General features: G+C 39.0%; 1 protein-coding gene across 6 annotated transcripts in view; it reads right to left on the minus strand.

The window, feature by feature from the left end:
- The window catches only part of GPATCH8 (G-patch domain containing 8), an 83,485-nt gene that overhangs the window by 14,555 nt on the left and 43,707 nt on the right, over positions 1 to 25,223 (minus strand). For 2 of the 6 annotated variants that reach the window (XM_060781211.2, XM_060781213.2), the window contains 3 exons: positions 16,327 to 17,219; positions 11,474 to 11,560; positions 10,227 to 10,370 (listed from right to left, as the gene is read on the minus strand). In XM_060781211.2, the coding sequence (XP_060637194.2) occupies positions 10,227 to 10,370; positions 11,474 to 11,560; positions 16,327 to 16,545 (450 nt within the window). In that variant the 5' untranslated portion in view covers positions 16,546 to 17,219. Of the gene's footprint in view, positions 1 to 10,226; positions 10,371 to 11,473; positions 11,561 to 16,326; positions 17,220 to 18,463; positions 18,508 to 25,223 lie in introns of those variants that run through there. The other 4 variants (XM_060781216.2, XM_060781217.2, XM_060781210.2 and 1 more) reach the window with 4 other exon arrangements.

Consider the following 25,223-nt stretch of genomic DNA (forward strand, 5'->3'; position numbering starts at 1 on the left):
ATTATTTACTACATTTATATCCCACCCTTCTCACTCCAGACAGGGGGGACGCAGAGTGGCTTCACAGAAAGGTAGCAATTGTTGTTGTTCATTCATTCAGTCGTCTCCGACACTGCGTGACTTCATGGATCAGCCCACGCCAGAGCTCCCTGTCGGCCGTTGCCACCCCCAGCTCCTTCAAGGTCAGTCCAGTCACTTCAAGGATGCCATCCATCCATCTTGCCCTTGGTCGGCCCCTCTTCCTTTTTCCTTCTACTTTCCCCAGCATAATTGTCTTCTCTAGGCTTTTCTGTCTCCTCATGATGTGGCCAAAGTACTTCAACTTTGTCTCTAGTATCCTTCCCTCCAGTGAGCAGTTGGGCTTTATTTCCTGGAGGATGGACTGGTTGGATCTTCTCGCAGTCCAAGGCACTCTCAGAACTTTCCTCCAACACCACAGCTCAAAAGCATCTATCTTCTTTCGCTCAGCCTTCCCTAAAGTCCAGCTCTCACATCCGTAGGTTACGACAGGGAATACCATGGCTTTGACTATGCGGATCTTTGTTGCCAGTGTGATGTCTCTACTCTTTACTATTTTATCGAGATTGGACATTGCTCTCCTCCCAAGAAGTAAGCGTCTTCTGATTTCCTGGCCACAGTCTGCATCTGCAGTAATCTTTGCACCTAGAAATACAAAGTCTGTCACGGCCTCCACAATTTCTCCCTCTGTTTTCCAGTTGTCAATCATTCTTGTTGCCATAATCTTGGTTTTTTTGATGTTTAGCTGCAACCCAGCAATTAGATTAGGTAGCAATTAGATGCCGTAAAAAGGTAAAAGGTAGTCCCCTGACATTAAGTCCAGTCATGTCTGACTCTGGGGTGTGGTGCTCATCTCCATTTCTAAGCCGAAGAGCCAGCGTTGTCCGTAGACACCTCCAAGGTCATGTGGATGCTGTACACATACATAAATTCAATAAAATAACATATGCATTAATCTGCAAGAACCAACATAGCATGGATCCACACTATATGGAGGACTCCATTGTATTGCTGGGTTCCAGATGAATTATATTAGTTATCTAATATAATTTTTTCTCTTGAGAAATGTGAACAAAGGACAAAGCATTCCTAATATCTGATTTGAATGAATGAATCCTGAAGCGGGGTGTGGGGTGGTCACGGGACAGTGTTTCCAAAACCTGCAGGCACATTGTTTAAGAGCTACAGCATGCAAAACTATCTCTGGTAAGCAAATTCTAGCCTATTAAAGCATTTCACATACTGTCTTTAATCTTCTTTTTAAAAATGTGACATCCTGAAAACTGAACATTATACCACATTTGAGGATTGTACCAGAATTGATCAGCCTCACAAATTAAAACTGCGAAATTATTGAAAGGATATAAACAGATTTCAGAGTTCAATTTTTAAAATTTAGGGCTCAGCAATTTCCCTTACTAGCACACCAACAGATAGGGCATCTTCCCCTCAGGTGAGCTCTTTTCACCATCCAGAGTCTCCAGGAACTGTAAGGGTATACAAGAACAGGGAATGATATCTTCTGTAATTCAGATATGCTGTTCATAAGAACATTCCCAATCATTTTGAAACAAAAGATTAAGAACAGCAAGGTCCCAGCAGAGGGAGTAGTGAGCTCTGCACAGCAATTCGATTCTGCCTCAAGCTTTCCCTGAAGCTCTTGTCCTCGGAGCAAAAGAAGCCCAACTTTGACAACAAGTGGATTTCTAGTCAGGCAGACTCAATTATTTGTTAAGCTGTTAAATTGACTGCAAGGAAGACTTGTTCCAAAGGTGGGACTATGAACACCCTTTCCTTGAAAGGGTACAATAATAAAAATACTTTGTTCTCTCTGCTGTCAATTTATTTAAAAGCTTGCTCAGGTCTCAGAAAAATCACACTTCAAGGAGCAGCAAAGGGGAGAAAAATGTACAATTCTCTGCTCCCTCTTGTAGACAAGTATTGTTGTGCAAGAATACTTGCAGACTCCTCACCCCAGGGAGGTTCACTAAGCTCTTTACTGTTCTATTTTTGGAGATACTAAAACCCTTTGATCCAAACATTTGATAGATGTTTTCTATTGTTTTCGTGTGGTGTCCTTGGTTTTTAATGCTCTTATGTTATGTACCTGTTTTGTCTGAGGTGTGTTTTTGTTGTCATTATATTTAATGGTTTCTTTGGAACGTTGAATAGTAAAACTAGAATTTTGAAAGGAAAAAAGGAAGACCACATTATGGATAGACTGACTCAATATAGGAAGATACAGACATGAGTTTGCAAAACCTGAGCAAAGCTGCTGATGACTAGGTTTCTTGGATGTCACTTTTTGTAAGTGTAAGTGGAATAGGAACAACCACCAAAGCATCAAAAACTCCTTGCTCAAGGCAAGGATGTGGATGGTTTATGCGAAATTATCTGCTTTTCACAATCTCTGAGAGTGTATTTTTTTAAAAAAAATGTTTATAAAAAGTAAATTATTTAATCCTAGGCACTGTGCTATGGCTCCTGGTTGATTTGGTCCTCACAAAAACCAAACTGAGTATTTCAGTGTCAGACACTTGCCTTGGCTTGTTTGGGCTCTTAAACCACAACACAGCCCTTCCCCCCACTTCTACACTGCCATATAATCCAGATTATCAAAGTAGATCATCCAGATTATCTGATCTGAACTGGATAATATGAATCTACATTGCCATAGAATCCAGTTCAAAGCAGATAATCTGGATTTTCTATAGTAGTGTAGAAGGGGTCTTGGGTCTTTGGACTGTTTCTGGGGTTGTTTGGGGACAATGATTCAGAAAATTGTACTGAATAACCTGCATCAAATTTAGTTTCTTAGATATCATGATTTTATATGAGAGAGCAGATGAAGACTTATATATAGCATATGTTCTGGGTCTCAAAAACTAGAACTGATAAGGGAAAACTGGCGCCATTTTTGGAATCAACAGATCAAATATTCCCAGAAACATTTGAGGCATCAAAATGTGTGTTGGCCAGTGTAATATATATTATTTTAAGAATAGTTAATAAACTACGAAGTCAAAAATTGTACATGAACCAAATAGAAGCTTTCAAACATTGTTGCCATTTGCTTGAAACAATGATGAGACTGCTTAACTTTACACTTGAAAAGGAAAGGAAAACAATCTATTTAGGTATTAAGGTGAAATTCTACCGTTTTTATAATTCATTATGCATATATCCAACTAAATGCAGGACTTATATATACGTGGGTGTATGTATTGTCTAATGGCAATTGATACTCCATCTTAAATGTATTTTAATTAGAGATAAAGTCTACTGGATTTAGGCAGGACTGAATTTGTCAGTCTATTAAACAATGATTATTGGAACTAGAGCCACAATCCATGGAACCTCGTTACATGTATTCAATAACACAACACAAATAATTAACACATTATTTCTGTTCATTATAGAATTGATCTGTTTCAAAAATTCATATAATTGTCACAAATCATGGTAAAACCGATTTAACAGCTAGCTAACAAAAAAGAAGAGATAGCTACTAAAATCAGCTAAAACCTCACACACTGAATTAAGGTAGTAAATTCTCATTAAACAAGTGTGAGGTGAGCATCTCAGGCAGTATGGAATGACTGCAAGCCTCAGGCAGCATAGCTGTCTCATTTAACAGCCATTCGTTGTCTACTATACTCAAGTTGCTGCACATGATAGTCTCTTGTTTTCTTCTCAGATCAGCTTGCTGATACAGATACTTTATAGTTGTGAATCTCATTACCGAGGCAAGATTTTAATTCTTATTGTTCATGTCAAAGTTTGGTCCTTCAGGCACAATAAAATACTGCATCTCAATGTAGGCTGCATATATTACTTTACAGTTGGTTCACCATATTCATGGATTCAACCAACCATGACGAGAAAACATTCCCTAAAATTGCAGAAAGCAAACGTTAGCTCTGGTACTTCATGTAAAACACCATCATCCTACAGCACTATTCATGTAATGGGACAAGAGAACCCACAGATTTAGGTATCCTTGACAGGGGAGGTGTCCTGGAACAAACCTCAGATATCAAAGGCCCACTATGCAGTCCTCCCTCCATGTTTGCGTTTTTGAGTTTTTGCCAATTTGATTACTATTTACTTTCTAGTAATTGATAGGTCCTCCAGTGTAATTCCAGGGCCAACTTCCTCATGCTGAGCAGAGCTTTCTAAATCTGTGTTGTAACACGTTAGTGTGTCAGCTGCTGTGCACAATGTGTCACGTGAACATAAGAAACCTCTGAACCTTTGTGAAATAAGCAATACATCATATATATATATTTAAATATATGTGATAAAAGTTTTCACGAGCTTTATTGTGTCCCCATGCATTTTGTTATTACAATTTATGTATGTGTCCATATCATTTATAAGGAGGAGCACCCGGTGGCGCAATGGGTTAACCCAGTGGTTCTCAACCTGTGGGTCCCCAGATGTTTTGGCCTTCAACTCCCAGAAATCCTAACAGTTGGTAAACTGGCTGGGATTTCTGCGAGTTGTAGGCCAAAACACCTGGGGACCCACAGGTTGAGAACCACTGGGTTAAACCCTTGTGCCGGCAGGACTGAAGGTTCGAATGCGGGGAGAGCGCGGATGAGCTCCTTCTGCTCCAGCTCCCCATGCAGGAACATCAGAGAAGCCTCCCACAAGTATGGTAAAACATCAAAACATCTGGGCGTGCCTTGGGTAACATCCTCACATCAGAAGCGACTTGCAGTTTCTCAAGTCATTCCTGACATGGAAAAAAAATTATAAGGAGTTGGATTAACCCTTGGTTAGTTAATAAAACCAAATTGCTCTGCCTCAAAATGATGATGTCTAAAAAGCATGTCATCAGCATGAAGTGTTTGGACACTTCTGACAAGAGATTTCTAGACAATATCTCTTTAAGAATCTCTAGGTCCTTCAGTGTGATTCTGTGATCAGCCTTGTGGGAGGCTTCTCTCATGTCGCTGCATGGGGAGCTGGAGCTGACAAAGGGAGCTCATCCACACTCTCCCCGGATTTGAACCTCCAACCTGCTGGTCTTCAGCCCTGCCGGAACAAGGGTTTAACCCATTGTGCCACTGGTGGCTCCTCCCAATATGGAAGCTGGCCACAGAATTGTGCTGGAAGACCTAGAAAGTCTTAGATGTCAATATCAATTTATTTATTCACGTTTCTTCACATCCATGGGGGTACTGTGCTCCTAAACCCAGCACATGTAGGGACCTGACTGTATTGTGTTTTGGTAGGTCAAGAAAAAACCCTGAAATTACCCAATTGCTTTAGTCACATAGGCACAATATGACTATTTAATCCTTCAGATACTGTCACAGGAGGCTACACAGGAGCTTTATCAACTGCACAGTGAGCAAAACTGCTTTGACATTTCTTCTACCAGAATTCTTCTAATTGCTTATCCAGCAAATGGTGCTTGCCATTCCTCTTATTGTACGGTGGTCTCAGGACAGCTGAAAAATGACGTAGGATGCATCCTTAGCTCCAAGTTCCATGGTTTGACATCGTGTGTGGGAACAACTAGCAAGTGTAAGCCCATATCACGTAAGTGCACATACTTCTAGTACAAATTCAAAATAGGTTAGAAATATGCATGAAAGGGCACTTTGAGAGTTTTGCTTATTTTAATTTGATTCCTCTGGCAACATTGCTCATTGTGGCATCACGTTTGAGGAACAGTTCAGTGACTTCTGAATCAATCCTGGTAAGCATTGAACTAAGACCAAGTCAAAGATGACATTTGGTTGGCATTTGTTGTCTTCGAACTGGTTATCAAATCATATCGGCAGAGAAAATGAAAAACACAAACCCCAACATACTGAAGATGGAAAAGTTTGGCTTAAAATCAAGTGTGGTCATGCCATCTGCCTGTGAACATATGATGCGGGGGACAATTTTCAATGAAGAAAATATTTCTGCTCATTAAAAAGCACATATTAGTAAAGAGGACTGGCCCACAAAATCTAAAAGAGAAGTATTTGGTGCCACAATGACATCAGACAAACATGGAATGCATGCTTCTAATGCTCTCAAAATCCAGCTTTAAGAACAAGGCCATTATCGTATGAGGGAAACATGCAAAACTTGAACTTCCTGCTTCATGCATCTTTTCGCTCTGACCCTTAGTTCAAATGAAAGTTAGAATAAAGAGTTTGCAGTTCTTTAATTCAGCAAAACATCTGAGAGAATTCTCATACAAATAGGCGGCTACTTTATTATGAAACCCAACATCACTATTATAGCATAAATTTAATTTAATTTCTACTTTAACTTGGTTCCTCTTTTATGTTTCTTTGTGTAAATCAGGAATGTGCACATTGCAGCCTAGAAACATTTTGTGGTCTTCAGGGCACCATAGGGTGTCAATTTTGCCCACATGATGAACTGCCCTAGGGCATTTTAGGCTATAAAATGGCTTTCCTTGTAACTGGAAATGAATTTTGATTATTTCCTGTTCTGAAAAAAGAGCTCTCTGGGCCTAATTGGACACACAGAAGCCTAAAAACAAGATGAAAATGTCCACATACCCTTGACAGCCAGATTAATAACTGGGGCAACTTACAGGGAGCAGTCAACCCCCCTGTTTAAGGAGCTCCACTGGCTGCTGTTTATTTTCCGGTCCCAATTCGAGGTGCAGGTTATCACCTACAAAGCCCTAAACGCTTTGGGACCAGCCTACCTTCGTGACCATGTCTCCCTCCATGTACCATCCTGGGCCCTCCGTTCATTTGGGGAGGCTCTTCTTTTGCCCCTACCAGCTTCACAAGCTCACCTGGTAAGCACAAGGGAGAGAGCTTTCTCCTCTGTGCCCCCCCCAACTTTGGAACTCACTACCTGGAGAAATTAGGAAAGCCCCTACCCTATAAACCTTTAAAAAGGATCTTAAAACCTGGCTCTTCCGCTGCGCCATTGGAGAGTAGGTATACAATACCACACTACTGCTTAGCCTCAACGTTCTGTCATTGGAGTATACGTTGTCCCCCCCTCTGTGGGAAAGTTTGATTCCTCAATCCCCGCTATAATGATCTCTCCTCCACAAATAATCTGTCTCTTTTTAACTCACCCGAGTTTTAAATTAGTTTTAATTAGTCTCTCTTTTAATCATTACATCCAGCCCGCCCACTGTCATTGTAATTGCGCCTATTGTAACTTTATATTGTTATGTATTTACATGTTATATTTTATTAAGATGTTGCCGTTTACTGTTTGCATTTTCGGTTGTGTTTTGGTTTTATTTTTATTTTTTTTGTAATTTGTTGTTCGGGCTTGGCCTCATGTAAGCCGCTCCAAGTCCCCACTGGGGAGATGGTGGCAGGGTATAAATAAAGATTATTATTATTATTATTACTATTACTATTATTATTATTATTAGAAGTACAAAAGAAAAGTATTGGGATGCTTTGGTTTTTTTTATTTGTCTTGCAGTGGGGGATGGGGAGGTGTATGCATATTGGGCTAATGCTCCAGTTAAAGAATAATGTCGAATCCATCTGCATTTGATTAAAACTCTTCCAAGGTCAGCTTAGTTTGCTAACAAGTAAGGTAATTACTCCATGTTTCAAAAGAGGATTTACTCAGGTGCCCAACCTTGTTTCTTTGACAGATCAAAAGTGGACAGTGAATTAAAAGGCAGGTGTGCATGCAGGTGATCTGACAATCCATTGGTAAGTAGGCGGGATATTAAGTAATTGTTGACTGACATCTATGGATCAAAAAGAATGCTGACCATTTGCAGTGTACACCAGTACAGCAAACAGGTCAAATTAAACTGTTGGTATGACGGGAAGAGGAAGCAGAGTGTTGAGGGGAAAGCAGAAGAGGGATTAAGTCAGGCACCGTTTAGGGATGAATAATGCTTCCACTTGTAGTTATTTACTCTGAATTTGCCTTTTGACCAGGCATGTTTTCTAAACTGATCTTCATTTTAAGTCAAGTTGTTTCCTTCACTTTATGAGAGTCCTCAAAGGTTTGAAAATACAACTAGTATGAAATACAAAGAAGTACCCCAAAGTTCATTGAAATAGTTCACTGAAAGAATATACAAAAACTTCAACAAAATGGAGATTCTCTTTTCAAATCTGGGCACAGAGGCCTCCAATTAACACAATCTCTGCTTACAACATGTTATTTTATTTTTTTATCAGAAACTGATTCTACAGATCAAGTAGAATCCCTAACAAAATGGGGATTCTCTCTTGAAATCTGGGCACATATGCCTTCAATTAATCTCTACTTAGAACGTATTATTCTTGTATTTATGAGAAACTGATTCTACGGATCAAGTAGTAAATAGCACAGTCATTATCTTATCATGTATTACTGTCTATGTTTTTGTTCTGTATGGCTAAAAGCCTAAACAGTTCTAATACAACTCATGAAGTTGCTTCCACCAATTAACAGGGAACTGGCCCAATAAATACTGCATTTTGAGTGCTCTGTTTTGTCCTCATTATCTTTCAGTCTCTCTCAGTTTGTTACAAAAATATAACCATCACCATCAGACTCTCCTGTGTATCTACAATACGTGGCCAAAAAAGAACAAGAATTATCTGAATCACCAGTAGCATTTGGATGGGAAAACCATCAGTGAATACCAGGCACTACAGGCTATATTTCAGAAATCTTATGAAAATCATGGGGTTGCCATAAGTCAACAAGCAACTTAAAGGCACAGTAGCAGTACCAGAAGGTATGCAATGTTCTCATTAGAAAACTAAACCTTATTGAAGGAAGAAAGATGTCAGTGTTAGTTACATGATCTGTTCCAGTCATGTCAGTTTTAAACTGTTATCTTGTTTTTTAAGCCGCAATTAATCTTGGGCTACTAGTACTTCAAGGAAGATGCATTATAATGAGATAGGACATAGGTACAGCCAGTCCAAATGTCATATTTATTTTGACATGTGCTCTCTCAAGTCTGAATGGTTTAAACAACAGATGTTAGAAACTGAACTATAAACAATATAAGCTTTTATTACTGGCTGTGGGCACTCTGACCTGAGGTTCAGACTATCCATTTTTTCACTGGAGAAAACGAGTCTGTACTAATTCAGCTATTATAAAAATTCATTCTTACCTTGAAATCCTCTATCGTGCAATTAATTACTTTCTGGCACTGTAAAACACTGAACTCAAACCTTATATAGCAGGAGTTCTTAACCTGGGGTCCCTTTGGGGATCCATTAACTTGAATTGAAAAATATATATACCATCTGATTTTGATGTAGAGTGTTCTGGATGCAATGGATAACTGATCTATAGGACCTCCTGTCATTGCCTACTACAAAGTGTGTGTGCATGCACACATACACACACTTTTTTCATCTCACTGATTCTTCTTTGGAGTCTGATTTCACTGGATATTACATCCCTCCATTTTCTCATCACAGTGGTTTTAAAAATGAAATGCTTTAAGCTGAAGCAATATATTGTTGACATTTATTAATGCAAATATATCATTCTACTCTCTTATAAAAAGAAACCCAAAGCAGATGAAAGAATGTTAAACCAACACAAAAGTCATTATAGCATTAAAACTGTCAACATTTCAAAATGTTAGAAAATGTCAGCAATAGAAAGTAACACAGTTAGTAGGAAGACTGAAATTTTTACCTCCCCCCTCTATATTTGCAAGCTGGGACCGAGCCAAGCCTCTGTCCTGGAACCTGTTTATAGTGACAGATTAAGGACCCAGCCAATAAAAGAGCAGGCTCCCACCTGTCAAACAATTTACTGAGTTGTCAGCAAGAGCAAAATGGCTTTACTTATCCATGAACAAACTCTCTGTTCTGTGCCATGAGCTGCCCATTTTACAAATAACAGCCTTGCAAAATGTTTGCTGCTCAAATTTAGAGTACAAGAAACATTCCTCATAGCCTTTACCATGATGAGGATATCTTTTTCAAAGAAACAGCACAGTTTCCACATTTCTTTTTCCTGTGTTTCCTCATGTCTCCCTACAAGTGACAAAAGCCTGACACTTGATACTGGGCTTAATTTCAGCTGCTAACAGCATACCCTACTGAACCAAGTGCAATGAAGACATCACTGCTGGTGGAGGTTGGGGAAGGGAAAGAAGAAGGAGAAAGAGGTTGGGGAAGGGAAGGACACTGAAATAAATTAAAAGGCTGAATGAGAACACAATATCGTCATCATGCAAACAAGACGACCAGGTCACACAAAGTGACAGCCTGTCTTTTTACCTGTTTGTGGGCATGGTCATAGGAATTTATGTGATTGTCAAACTCTTGATGCTTTTGGTACTGCTTATCACAGAGCTCACAATAAAAATTGGCTCGAAGATCTTCAAGTGCCTTGGCAATAGCTTTTTCTTTATCCACATAATCCTGCAACAGCAAAAGGTATTAAAACTCTGTTAAAATTCCAGCCTGCAGCCAAAAATGCCCATGGAAGGCTTTCATTCAGCACTGAATCTTGTACTATTGAAGTCTTATTTAGCTGCTCCTCCTTAACTCACTAGTGAAACTATGATCCTTTTCATTTGTTCTGTATAAATTATTTTGTACCACCTCAATGCACAACAACTAGAACTGATGTTACTTGTGAGCCAGATGCAGGAGAAACTGGGAGTAATGGAGAACAAATAGGAGTACAAATACAGCTGGTCCTCCATTTGCATGCGTTAGGGGAACAGGAACTCTGCAAAAGCAGGGAAACTGTGAATACTGAACAGTAGATCAGTGCCCCCCTCCCTGGTTCACAGCAAGCACTAAGAATGCATGCCTGGGTATGAGACTCCATTGCCACTACCCCTTTTCCAAAGCCCAGAGCATTTGCACATTCATACAACAGCCATGTCTTCAGGAGGTGGGTGAGTCATCACTGCCACCCTGGTGTCCCATCTTAAGGAGATATGGCATCCTTTTGAACACTCACACAACATGTGGGCATGTGGAAGGCGGGAGTCATCAATGTCTCTGCCACGCCTGCCTCAGGATGCTGTCCTGTGAACATTCACACAGCAGCCCTGTCCTTAGGAGGTGGGTTGGGATGGATAGGGTTGGGTGAGGGTGAGGCATCATAAATCCAATAGCACACCAAGGGGATGGACTGTTTTCAGCCTCCCACATTCTTCTTTGTTTCCCCGGGATTTCTGCTAATTCGCGACGTGACAGAAGGATACCAAACTGGAGTGCATACTCAGGGTCTCTCAACAGCTAAGATAAAAAATAAACTAAATTAATCCTGACAGCACATACTATTTCAGGATTCTTTTGAAATAAAGTATCCCAAATTCCAGCCGGGACTAAAATGTCCAGAGTTTTGCCAGTGCTTCACTAGCAAACAGCCGTTTCTCTCCCGCCTCTCTTACATACATACTGTCCACATAGAGGTACTTTAGTCCACAGAAATATGCTTCCGTTGAAGGGAAACAAGTATAGCATGCAACATTTCCAGAAATTCCTCAATTAACCATCAACAGAAGTACCTTGTACTTCTGCCTTAGCTCTTCGGTATCTTCCTTCTCCACTTCCAAAACTCTTCTTCGTTCCGTGGCATCTTCAGCATAGTCCAGCTAATCCACCAAAAAGGAGATAAAGCAATTAGTTACATATACAGTGCATTACTCAAATACCAAATGTATAGCATAAATACATTCAATTTGGCCCAAGCCCCTTCACCTTATCCTCAAATTGTGAACTCCATATGTAAGAGTGTAGTAATTCTTGCTGGGGAACTCCTAACAGTGACTCAGAAAATTCATTATCTATAATCTAACACAGGATAGGGAACTGTGAGAGGGAGAAATTCTCACCAACAGATCACATTGCTATATTTTCAGATGAAAGTAGAACCTGGAATCGGTCATTAGTCTACTTGTTTTCTGCATTTGGGGTTTTGGTCCAATTTTTAGCCAGTGTGGTAAGGTCAAAAGAAATGCTGCTTCAGATGGTGTTCCTGGGGATTATTTAGTGGTGGTAATTCAGTGGCTTAAGGGTCACACACAAAAAGAAGTTGGGGTTATATGCAGCCTGCAGACCACAGTTTATCCATCTCTGCTTTAATATGGATATTTCAAGCTTCCTCATTACAGGTCAGTATTGCTAGATTGGAAGCAGCTCAAGAAGATCTCAGGCAGAGGTCTTTCCAAAGCCCTTTAGCTGAGATTTAATTGTGAGCGAGTGGAATTTAAAGGTCCTGTGTAAAAAGTATATGCTCTAATTATTGCTTTGTGATGTTTTCATATAAGTTGCCTGTATACAGAAGAGATCCAATTTTAATAGAACAATCCTAACAGTGAGCACTACTGCAAGGACTAGGATGGGATAAATGAGACCGTCTTTGCTGAACAGGTTCTTCTCCAAAGATGCTGCTTTTCTACCTTGGAGACACTGGGTAGAGTCACGGAAATCTTTGTAAAAACAGGTGGCATGGTCTGAAATGTGGGGAATTGGATGTGGCCTTCAATCAGAAATTTCTATTTCTTCCTTTCTCTCACCATGGCTCCGCTACCTATGCCATCCTTAAGCCACTACTGGAAATTTCTTACCCTTAGTTTAAATAGATTTTTACAAAGTTTCACCAGGAAATAAAATGTCACACAACTTATATTAAGGACTTATAAGTGGTGGATCATCTCTCTCTCCCAAATATAGACTGCTCTGAAGATTCTCATAGTTATTTTCAACTTTAAAATATCCATAAATTAACTAGAAACTGACAGATAAATGCTTCCTCTTATTTTTCTAGAATCCGCCCATAATTCCAATAGATGACTCAGAATTCTCTCAAAAGAGATTGTTATTTTATATGCTTTTTGTGTCTTCTATTAAAAAGACTCAGCCTTGCAAGTCTTTGTTCGTGCAGTAATCTTATTATTTAACATATCTAATAAATTAATAGATTTCTTTAAACTGTTCTCAATACTATCTGCATTCATTTCAGTCTGATTTCAGGCCAGGGTATGACACTGAAATGGCTTAGTTGTTCTGATCGATGACTTGCTCTAGGGGCATGACAGGAACAGTGCTATGTTGTCAAACAGCCTGGATCTTTAGATACCATTGACCATAGTATCTTATTGGATTGACTCTGTGGAATGGGTGTAGGAGAAAATTTCTGTGGTTATTCCACTTCTACATAAAAAGTAGGTTCCAAACAGTAGCACTAGAAGATTCGTGTTCAGACATTATTTACATGAAGCTACTGGGGGAAATCATGAGAGCGTCTGGAGAGGGGTGGCATCAGTACACTGATAACACTCAGACCTATTTCTCCTTTCATCATCGGGGCTGTACAGATGCTGGACAAGTGCCTGGATGCTGTAATAGGATGTAGGAGAGCCAATAAACTGAAGCTGACTCCAAATAAGACAGTTTTATGGACTAAACTTTCTTGTGTTCAGTAACTGGGTAAACAGCCTTTTCTGAATATGATTGTACATCCCCCGAAAGAGCAGACACATAGCTTGGGAGCACTCATAGATCCATGCCTATCACTAGAAACCAAAGTAGATTCTGGTTCTGAGTACTTGGCACCAGTTCTGACTACTGCACCAGCTATGGCCTTTCTTGGATAGACAGAACCCAGCCACAGTAATCTGTATGCTGGTAACTTCCCAATTAGTAACTGTAATGAACTCTACCTAATGGTACCCTTGAAGAAGGGAACAGCGAGGCTGACAAAAGAGCGGGCTTCCCCTTCATGCGTGCCTTCCTGTCAGGGAGGGGAGGAGGGAGTAGTGGCGTGAAGATGTTTTTCTTTTGTAATATTGACCCTCTACAAGACCCAAGTTGTGCAGGCCTGATTCAGAGAATGATGATGGGCAGGCTGCTGGGGAAGCTATGGGTGGGATTTGGGGGATGGGAGCGTTGAGCTTTTAAATGTATTTTTTGTTTTTTATTTTATTTTTAATAATATTTTAACTTTTTGTGATAGAAATATTTAATGTTTTCAATTTTTGTATATGCCTTGTTTTAAAATTTTATTGGGTTGTGTCATGTCATTGTTAGCTACTTGAGTCCCTATTGGGAGAAAGGCTAGATAAAGATGATGATGACTGAGAAAACTGTTGTCCCCATACGTGCCTGTCCAAGAATTAAGATCTGCTGGCGGGGGAGGGGGGGGGCACTATTCTGTGTTCCATTAGTGAAGGCAACACTACACTGAGTTATGAAAGAGGGCTCTCTTAGCTGTGACACCCTAACTGTGGAATGCTTTCTCCTTGGAATCCGCCCTGAGTCCCCTTGGTGAGAGAGGGCGGAAAATAAATAAAGATGATGATGATGATGATTATATTCGAGGCCCAACTGGTGCCAATATTCTTGTCATGTATGCACTAAGTTGAAGTTCGACTGTTTGCCAAAGCCGATAAGCATGAATAATTCCAACTAAATCTGTTATTTCTGGTATTAAAATCTTTAAAAATTATAACCTGTTTTGAACTCACTCTGTTGTTTTATAGGTTTTTTTTTTTTACTTATGTATACCTTCTTGCTACTTTCAGCCTATATTTTTAAGACATCCTGAAATCTCCTGATATGAGACAGGAATCTGTTCAATCTGACTCCAAAATCTAATGAATGTAAAAAAAGCATGCATTGGAAAGGATCTCATTGGGACACAAAGAGTTGGCAGGAGCTTCATTTGGGACATAATGAAAGATAGTGGAAACTGCAGTGCAAAACCAGCAGCTGGGTTTCAGTTTCCAAGCTTTAATGAAACTTTGAACACAGAGACAACAGTCTATGAATTAAAAACAAAATTATTTATTTATATCTTATTTATATCATGAATTCAGGAGAAATTGAGGTTGAAATAAAAGTTGGTGTAGCTTTTGTCTTTATTAGGAAAGATAAGAAGCAAACCAATAGGGACTAAAATTTAGGTGACTGCATCCATAGGAAGGTTTTCATGGTCCTTTGCTCACTCAGTTTTGGGGTTTGATATTGATGTTTCAGTAGAATTTGATATAGTGAGATTCAGCAAACTGAAGGGGTTAAAATTAGAATGAAGAAAAAAAAAAAACAGCCATTCCCCATTGAATGGTGGCATCTTCTGCTCAAGTGCTAGGCTGTTACAGTTTTGGTCAATGTTCTGTAGAAATGTGCATGTATTAATCCCATAGAGATGTTTGCATCTCTGAGACTAAGATGTAGTATTTCTGATCATGTTAGAGAGAACACCTTTCAAGGGGACTGACCAGGTTCCACAACATCATGCAACTAATTCTGACTGCTCAAAGGACAGGAAATGATGAAGATTTTAAAAAATTGTTGCTTCTTAAAAGAAGGTGTACTGCTGCAGGGAAAGGTATTAGAAAATCCATCTGAGTTCATACAAGTCCCCAAGATACCTGAAACCGACTACACTGAGTGACTAATCAGTAAGCATTTAAAGTAGATGTCTTTAAACAGTAGCTAAATTGCAGTTAAACACTACAGTTACACATTAGATGTTGTTTGCGCTACTTGTAAGCATTTAATTTAAGTACAAGAGAACTCTGGTCCACAAAAAACAAGCACAAGCATATTTCACTGGATTTATAAATGTGCAACTGAAGCTGTAATTCAACACACCGATCTGTTAACTGATGCCAAAATGTACACATAGTGTCTTTTCTTCTGGATTAGTGTAGGGATTAATTCAAGATCTTAAAAAATAACCAAGGGGATGGCTATCTACTGAAGTACTGTATTTTTAGAAGCTAATGAAAACTTCTCCAATCTGGTGCCCAATCTCTGCAACTACAACCTCCATATAATGTTTAACCAAAAAACGTGAAGGACACGATTTTAAGAAAATGTTGGCCTAAAGCAGTGTTGTCAAACTCTGGGTCTCCAAATGCTTTGGATTTCAACTCCCAGAAGTTTCAACCAGGTTGACCAATGTTTATTCGGGGTGCCAAAGTCCAAAACATCTGGAGGGCCAGACTGTGAACACTTAGCCTAAAGCATGTTTACTTAACTCACTACTTTGAAAATGAGGCAATTGGGTTTACTTTAAAATAATTATTGCTAGTTGTTATTTACTCATTTAAAAGCATTGCATTATGTGACTTCTTAGTAACATGCCTTGAGGGTTTTGTGCATTTAAAGATGGAAATCAATTAAAAATACAGGAAAGTAAAAAGAAAAAGACTTCCCCAGCAACAGTTTGATGTAATGAGTCAGTATTACTCATTTCACCCAAAACTGTGCTACTAATTGTTTTGCCATTAAACCAAGTGAAATTAAAGCCACCAGCTGTCATCAGAATTGTTCCAAAAGAAGAAAAAATCATAAAAACATTTTATTAATTGTTTCTACAATGCCTAAAGTATCTATAGAAGGGCCCTCTTACCTCCATTTCCATCCGTCCCATGCCCATGACATCATATTTGACAACAATCGGGATGGGATCTGTCCTACCTGTAAGGAAAGAAGACTGGTCAGATGGGTGGCTGAAGAAGAATATCAGCCTCTGGTGAGTCGCTTTGTACACATTGGGTTTGGGTTGGTTAGAGATCTTGCCTTTGGAGTGCAGAGACCAGAAAGCTACAGAGAACCAAACACAAGCCATTCTCACAGCTTACAATCACAAGCTGCCACATCTCAGGTGCCAGACTTGCCCTGGTCTTATCCTTTGCTGCTTGAAGTTCTCAGCTCTGATGTTTGTGGAACTTAATATTGAAATCAAACACCCACACACCACAAGATTAAAAAATGGGAGGGGGGAGGGAGAGAAAAGCTATCGCCTCTCAGATACTGAGAGACAATATTTATGAGGTAAATAAAACCTTGAGTTTTCTTGAACATCTTGGTTGGAGATCAGAAATGTTACATTTATTAAAAATGCAAGAATGCATGCCAAGCAAGTAGTTTAGACCTACAGTTTCAAGAGAGTGAAATTGGAATTCTTCCCTCTTCGGAAGAGCATAAGGCATAAAGCGTTCACCAATTCCCCAATAATACTCTTGGATTCTGTCACGAAGCTTTGGCCCTATCTTTTACTTGCAAGCTGTGAAAAGGACTAGTTGCGAAGAAAACTGACTTTGAAACTAATCAAACTATGCTGAAGATTCCGTATGTATTTTTAATTCACTCATAACCAGCCAAACAAAGCAAAATGGGGCAGACGAGCACTTTGACTATCACAGCCTTTGGGGGTGTTTATTTTTACATCACAACATGCGCTGTGAGTTGTGATGTAAGGCCACTGGAAAAAAGGAGCTACTTACCTTATCCGGTGCATACCTTGAGTGAAAAAACAGAACGTTTACTTCCCTTATTATTGGTCTTGGTGGGGAATTGTTGTCAATAATAGTTTCTGTCTTTGTTATACACACATACACATATATTATATACCCTTGGGCCAAAATAAGTCCAAGCTTGAATTGTGCCAAAATAAGGAGACTAGATTGTTAAAGTCACTCCATGCGGCACAAAAGGTGTGGCTTTAGAGAACCCATGTCTGAAAAAGTTACTCATCAACACATTTTTAACTTATGGCAGCTAGTGTGGTCCAGCTGCCAGTGTTGTACTTGGAGACTTGGGTTCATGCTTCACTTAAGTCAAAGGATTTGTGTGGCCTTTTCTCCGCTCCTTATCTATAAGATAAGAATTCTGGGCATCCTCACAAAATTACTGCGAGAGGGTTTATTTTAAAGACTTGAAGAATTTGTTGCATATGAGATTCCATGAACATGAAGATAAAACCAACCCCAGATTCTCTGAGACATATGGTATATTGACTTAGGAATAAATTTCAATGTGCTTCCAAATCAAGGAGGTTTTTTAAAAATAAAGTCAGTTTTGATACATTCAAAATTTGGAAGTCTGGTCTAAGAGCTTCATACCCGGAAACACTAGTCATTTACTCAATAGCATTTTCCCTAATGTAACTTTTATATAGTTATACACACATTTTCAGGAACAAGGATGGAGGAAATGGATTTTATGCCCAATGGTATTAGAAGCAGTGACTGCAGTTTTGAGCAAAAGGACCAAATTTATGGTAGTTTATTTAAATGATAATATGCCCCTCGCCCATGTTTAGTTTCTTCAGGAGATGAACCCATGTTTATGATTGCAGCACACTCTTTCATAATATAAAGAATGTATCAGTACTTTTGCTTTCTAAGGCAGTCAAAGTGTTCAGTTTTCAATTAGCTATAAAATCTCCATAGCAACTACTAACACCCACCACATGTTGGAGAAAGGGAAGGGAGGGGGAATCAAGTTTGGACAATATTAGAAATTTGAAGTGATTCTCCACAATTTTTTGGCAATTCTAACACAAACATCCCTTCTGAGCATTAAACCCTCAATGAACAAGGATCAGACACAAAAGAGTGCATGAAGAAATGGAAAGGAAAAAAAGGGAAATGAAAAGACCAAGCAGAAAAGATGAAGGCTACAACAGAGAAAAGTAAGCCTAACATATTTGGTGCTCTGATGACAAAAAAAGAAGTAAATTCAGTCTGAAAAATAAAAATTACCACTAAGTTTACCATCACCACAACAAGTCCCGGATCATTATGCTGTAAAAAAGAAACACCATTTGTTAGGCAGAAAACTGTCAGGGGCAGAAAACAGGCCCTACGCAGTAGGCGGATGGAGGGGAGGGGGAGGATGGGGAGGGGGGCGAATGACAGTGGCATTTAAGAGTTCCACCCGACCCACCCTTCTTGCAGAAGCAGTGAACAAGAAGCAACGCTGGTTCATTTCCACGAGGGTTTTGAGTCTTTTACTTACAATGAAAAGCTGTTGCCTTGTGTTGAGAGGACAATTGTACATTTAAAAATAAAATTTGAGGTGTTCTTAGCTAGGACTGTATGGCTGCAACTGTATCAAGTGCAAAGAGAGCAATCGATGTAAAGTTTTACCTAAGGAATACATGATAAGTGGAAAAGCCAGTCTCCTGATATTTGGAGTGTGTGTGTTTAAAGCAGCCATGGGGTACAATGCTGAACTGTCAGAGTGTGGCGATGAAGTGAGGCTGAGTATTGTCCCAAGCCATATTAATATTGCAAACAAATTCATGAATGAAGGGTTAAATGGTAGCTCTAATGCAATATATGGTTAGTTGCCTTGGCAACAACATGAAATTCTTCTGGACAGTTGCTAAAAAATGGAAGGTTCCTAGTTTTCATTTTCACAAAGAAAAAACATGCCTAATTATAAGATTTTCTTTCAAATATATATGAACAGCGGTTCCTTTCAACACATCCATCATGGATCCTATATTCCATCTGCACTATCCCCTAATGACTTAAGTTCAAATGTCCAACTCTAAAATTCAAATATTGAGGAAAAAATGCTAACATTGTAAACCTATCTTCAAATAAATTATACTGCCAAAGTGATCAATGATCAATATTCCTTGTTTAGTTTTGTATGGGGAAATCTGCAAATACAGTAATAGCAAGAAGTTTACAAATGAGCACCGAAGATAAAACAAAAGATGCACCCAGAACACCAATGAAAGTAACCAACTGCAATCTACATCAGGCTTGTTGTTTTTTCTAAAATCAACAAGAAAGTGCCTAGGCAAATTCCTAAGTCTATGCTCCACTACCAAAATAAAGCTATATCATCAGTCTCAGATCATAATGTGGCAGAGAACCTCCTTTGTTTATTTTTCACATTGGTGAGAAGAACTGTGTCCCTCTGGTATGGAAGCATGTGTCCCTCTGAATATTTTATTCAACTTATTTGAAACTTTGAAGGTGATAATCAACCCTCTGAACTTCATTCCAAAATAAACTAGAACCCAGTATAGGCAGGCTGTCATTAGAGTAATATGTCCCAAATAGTATGATCCCAAACTACTCTGGCAGCTGTATATTGCACCAGCTATAGATTCCAAAACTCTCCAAAGAAACAAAGAACTAGTTGCCTCAGTCCAGCACAGATGAAGTAGTAGTCATGTGCACTTTTTCTAGTATGGAAAAACATTTCTGATCACAACTGCAATCTGATCATCATGGAGGAAAGAAGAATCAAAAGTGAACTTGACCATTCAGATTAAGCACCACATCAAAACACAGTACAAATATGTATTCCTAACTCTTGCATTCTCATTGACTAAAATTTCATCTGTCTCCCTGGATGAAGTGTCTCCTTGTTAGTCCCAGGGCCCTTCTACACAGCCCTATTTCCCAGAATATCAAGGTAGAAAATCCCACAATATCTGCTTTAAACTGGGTTATCTGAGTCCACACTCAGATAATGTGGGATTTCCTGCTTGATATTTTGGGATAAAAATACATATAACAGGGAAGTTCACATAAAAATAAGTACAATAGCAGAAAGTGTGCACAAAACAGGTATCCGGGGAAATCACACAAGCTACAGAAACTGCATATAAAATGCACACAACAGGAGGAATGTGGATAAAATATTTCCAAAACTTTGGTGAATTGAATTGATAGAGAGTGGAGCATTATTGCTATCAAAATAAAAGCCCGAGTAGAATCCAACTTGACAGATTTGTCCATCCTTAATCAATCCTTGTGATAACTATTTACAACAGTGGTTCTCAAGCTGTGGGTCCCCAGATGTTTTAGCCTTCAACTTCCAGAAATCCTAACAGCTGGTAAATGGCTGGGATTTCTGGGAATTGTAGGCCATAACACCTGGGGACCCACAGGCTGGGAACCACTGACTTACAAGGAAAGAAAGACACTCTTCAGAAAATTCAGATAACCATATTCCTCTATCTAGCCTGGTGGTGTCATGAAAAAAGTGCCATAATATAAGAAGTTCCTGTTCTGCAATGAAGGCTGTATACTACTAAACATTCCCAAAAATATCATTAGCTTTTTTTTTTTTGGTCGTGTCAGGAGCGATTTGAGAAACTGCAAGTTGCTTCTGCTGTGAGAGAATTGGCCGTCTGCAAGGATATTGCCCAGGGGACGCCCAGATGTTTTGATGTTTTATCACCCTTGTGGGAAGCTTCTCTCATGTCCCTGCATGGAAAGCTGGAGCTGATAAGAGGGAGCTCATCCGCACTCTCCCTGGATTCAAACCTGCGACCTGCAATCTTAACTTACTGTGGCAGTGCAATAAGTGACTCAGATGTACAAATATTCTAGCTGGATATGCAGGGCTAAATATTTCTGTGTGTGGCCACAGGAAATGAAATCTCATACAAAATACATAAGCCCCAACTGTATATTCTGGGGAACAAATAATTATTTATCTTTGTGATGTTCAAAGATACATAAGCAATGCCTGGCAATATCTCGTTTAGCAAAAGGAGAGATGGAATGAGCAGATGGCACTTTCTTTCATCAATGTTACATGATCTTCCTCTTCTCCCAAGGAATCAGAGCTGTACATAAAGGTCGCAGGAAGTCTTCCTTCCCCTATGTTGGTGAGGCCTCAAGCTGATCTTAGCCAGAGAGATTAAATACAAGGTGAATCTGACAACCGATATGTTCCCTTTATTATTTCCACTACTTTTGACAAATCTGTTCTTAACACTGATCCTGCCAAATTCCCGAGAAAATATAGCAGCACTTGGAAATTGTGCTACCAGAGTCTCTCCTGCAGTAGTCTAATCATCACAACTCAAGTGTCTAAAACTGCTTTCTATCCCCTACTGCTATTTATGCAAATGTAAACAGACCCACAATGACGGCCACTCATACAAAATACCACAAAGGATGTTTCTTACAGCAAACATTGGAAAATTATTCCATGCCATTGAAAACTTTTCATTCAGGGCAGATGGGAAACCACAAGGGTGCAAAAGGACTTCATACTGTCAAAAAAAAAAAAAAAACCCCAAAAAACCCAAACAAACCACCCATGGATTTATATGGCAGTAATTACAATTAAAATAATACGTCCAAAGAATATTGAAAGACTACCAAATATGAGAAGATATGAGAAGTCTTAACATCGAGTGACAAGAGAATGTGTCTGCTTTGCTATAGAGAACATTTGGAACTTTTAAAACTTTTAACATAAAATTTTATTAAAGGTTTTTTTTACATAGCTAGATAACTTTTAAAATTTTAGATGATGTGTATAATAGTACTTGCGTGGAGGATATGGATGTAATAACTACAGGGTGAGACAGGATAACTTCATTTTTTCAAAACTTAATAAAACCCATTGTATGAATCAGAAAATTTTATTTTTTTTATAATGTAGGCACATACCTAAAGTTTTGTTTTATGTAGTTTTGAAGATCAAATTAGGTAGGTGACGTCCCCCATTCTCCATACACTGAGTAAACCGATTTCTGGCATTTGTCATGACTCTTCCCAGCATAGCAGGCATTATGTTGGCAGTTTCTTCCTGGATGTTGGTCTTCAAATCTTATAGGGTCCTCGGATGGTTCACATAAACACGGGATTTCAAAAACCCCATAGAAAAAAATCACAAGGGGCCAAATCTGGAGAGCTGGCCGGCCACTCCAAATCCACCCAAAAAGTAGGCCTCAATGGCAAAAGCACGTTCCTCACTGTTCCAACGCATGATGGCGACTGAACTGTGTCAGGACAAAACTTTATACTCCTGCTTCTCGAACGAGACCACTAGCGCTCCTCTACATCTTCAACCGACTGAATGGCGCACATTTTAAAAAAGGAAGTTATGCTGCCTCACCCTGTATAACATAGTTTTTGTGTGTGTGAGTCCCCCATCCGCTTCTTCAGTGAGATTTATATAACTCTAATTTACTAACCAGAGCTCTACTACCTCTATTCCCCTTTTTACTTTTCTTTGTGTGTGTGATTGAACAATATTATGTGGATTTTAAAAAATGTAATGGACACACACACAAAAGCATAAGAGAAGTCCAAACCATATGCCTCAAACAGCACCTGTAATTAAGATGTGTAACTGAAAGATAATTTAAGATATGTGGAGATGGAGAAGGAAAGCAGACTATATGTCTAAGGGTAAATCCTAGCAGGTGTCAATTCCTCTGTTTTCATATTTCCTCTGCAGAATGTGATTGAAAGAAAAATGAGTAGTCACATGTCAGAAAAAAAGAATGTTACCATATTTATTTTCTTCATCTATCAGAGAACAATAAGTTGCGCTCTCTCAATGGCGTACAGAAAATATTAAAAACAATTTGGAATCACAGACATTTAAAAATGAGTGAAACGAGCAAAAAAGAAAAACAAAAAACAAAACAAAAAACCACCAAGCAGCAAATAATACAAAAAAATCTAGAAGATAAGAAGCCACAATTAAACACAGCACAAAAAGAAGTTACAGCATTTTAGAAGCCTGTGAGAATACAGAATTTTTTTGTGGAGAGCTAAAAGAGCACTGAAGTAGGTGCCAGATGAGCACATTGGAGATGTAACAGAGCACTGCTAAACTGGTTACTGAGCCTTTATCCCAGGACTGTATGATACCAATGATGCCATGTAGATCTGTATGAATTCAAGCACCAACTGAAAGATCTGATGAACCAAAGGCATTGATCCTTTTGGCTGCCACAAGGACAAACCTAATCAGCCATGTGGTGTTCAGGGGGAAGAGTCTCAGTCCAGAATAAAGAGCTGTGCATGAATACCAGACTCAAATGTAGTATTATAGATTGCCTCCCAAGTGCAGATGGGACATAGAGCAGGGCCTCCCTGGGCAATCTTAAAGTTCTAGTAGGCTCATAGGAGGAGATGCGTTCTAAGATCCACTACTTTGGCAAGCAACGGATTTTGTTAAAATTGGATATGACAGCTTTAACCTCTGAGATGTCATACTTGACTGCATCTGCTTATAATGCTAGACTATGGGGTTTAGCAACACATACTAAGTATTGCTCTGCAAATCTCAAGCTCAGTGTTTCCCTCACCTCCTTCTTGTAACAGCTCCCAGAAGATTGGGAGTTGTTACTGCCATTGTATTAGCTAGAGTTTGGCATACATCCAAACCCTAGCTGCCACTAAACTGGCTTCACAAACCATAACTTAAGGCAAACCACTGATTATTAGATGTTACACTAAGCTGCAGCTAGTAAACAACAAAAATAAGTGAAAAACTTTCTGAAGTCAACCAAAACCACTCCGGGGAAGATAGAAAAGCATACTTATAAGGCTAAATCATGGTTTAGATTGGTGTGCTAATGCAGTAATTGGTTGATCTTGAAGAAACTAGTTTTTGACCATCTGATTGTTAAAGAAACTTGTGAAAAACTAGGGTTAAATAATAGGGCTGGTCAATTCGTTTCGTTAATTCGTAATTCGTTAAAAAATTCGTTAATTTTTGAATTACGAAACGATTACAAAACTTTTTTTTTAAACTGGAAGTGTTTTTAAATATCGAAACGGCAGGCGCCAAAAAATTTTGTATTTCCGTCCATTTCGGAAATACGTAAGATGGCCGCCTGCCGATGCTTGCTGGGAGCTCTCCTCTCTCGGCGCCAGCTGAGCGAGCGAGCGAGAGGGGCGAGCGAGCGGCGAGCGAGCGGCGAGCGAAAGGGCCCGCCAGAGTGAGTGCCTGCCTTCCCTCCTTAATAATAATTTTAATTTCTCCTCCCTATTCTACTAAACTAATAATTAAATTTAAAAAATATTTTAAAAATATTGAAAAAAAAGGGCGCCATCTTTACAAAATGTTTTGTAAATATTTACGAAATTTCGTAAATACCGAACTTTTTTTTTTGGAAAATTTTGTAATTATTTTAAATATCGAAACAAAAAAAAACCCCCCCAATTACAAATCGATTTTAGAAACAAATTTTTGTGTTGTTACCCAGGCCTATTAAATAAGTGCTCATTAGATTTAAAGTACAAAAGAAATGGAAATGGATGTTCAACATTTCAGGTTTATTTATTTACTTCATTTATATACCGTTTTTCTCAGCCCTTAGGTGACTCAAAGCAGTTAGCAACCCCTTCTCAAGCAAGAATTCTATTCAAGGGGTAGATTTTTTAAAAAAATCTATTTTCCACTTCCCAAAATTTCAGTTCTGAGAAGTTAATTTTTGAGGAAAGAGTTAACTAAACCACACAATTGTAAACTGAGATGGTTTGCTTCTGGTGAGTAGGGTGCAGGAATAAAATAGGCCGCTACTGTGGACTGCCCTTTAGATATGAATGAAACAGCACATTTGGGCTGGCAGATATGTACCGCAGGGTGGCTCATTTCTACCTACAAGATGAAATATCTCAAAAGAACAAATGCCAAATTATCAGGGATGAATTCATACACTTGAATGAAAACTGAATAACAGAATTACAAAGAACACAGGAAAGGCCAAATAGGAGACCCCCTACTATACATACCAAG

This window comes from Anolis sagrei, chromosome 6 (assembly GCF_037176765.1).
Source record: "Anolis sagrei isolate rAnoSag1 chromosome 6, rAnoSag1.mat, whole genome shotgun sequence".
Lineage (NCBI taxonomy): Eukaryota > Metazoa > Chordata > Lepidosauria > Squamata > Dactyloidae > Anolis > Anolis sagrei.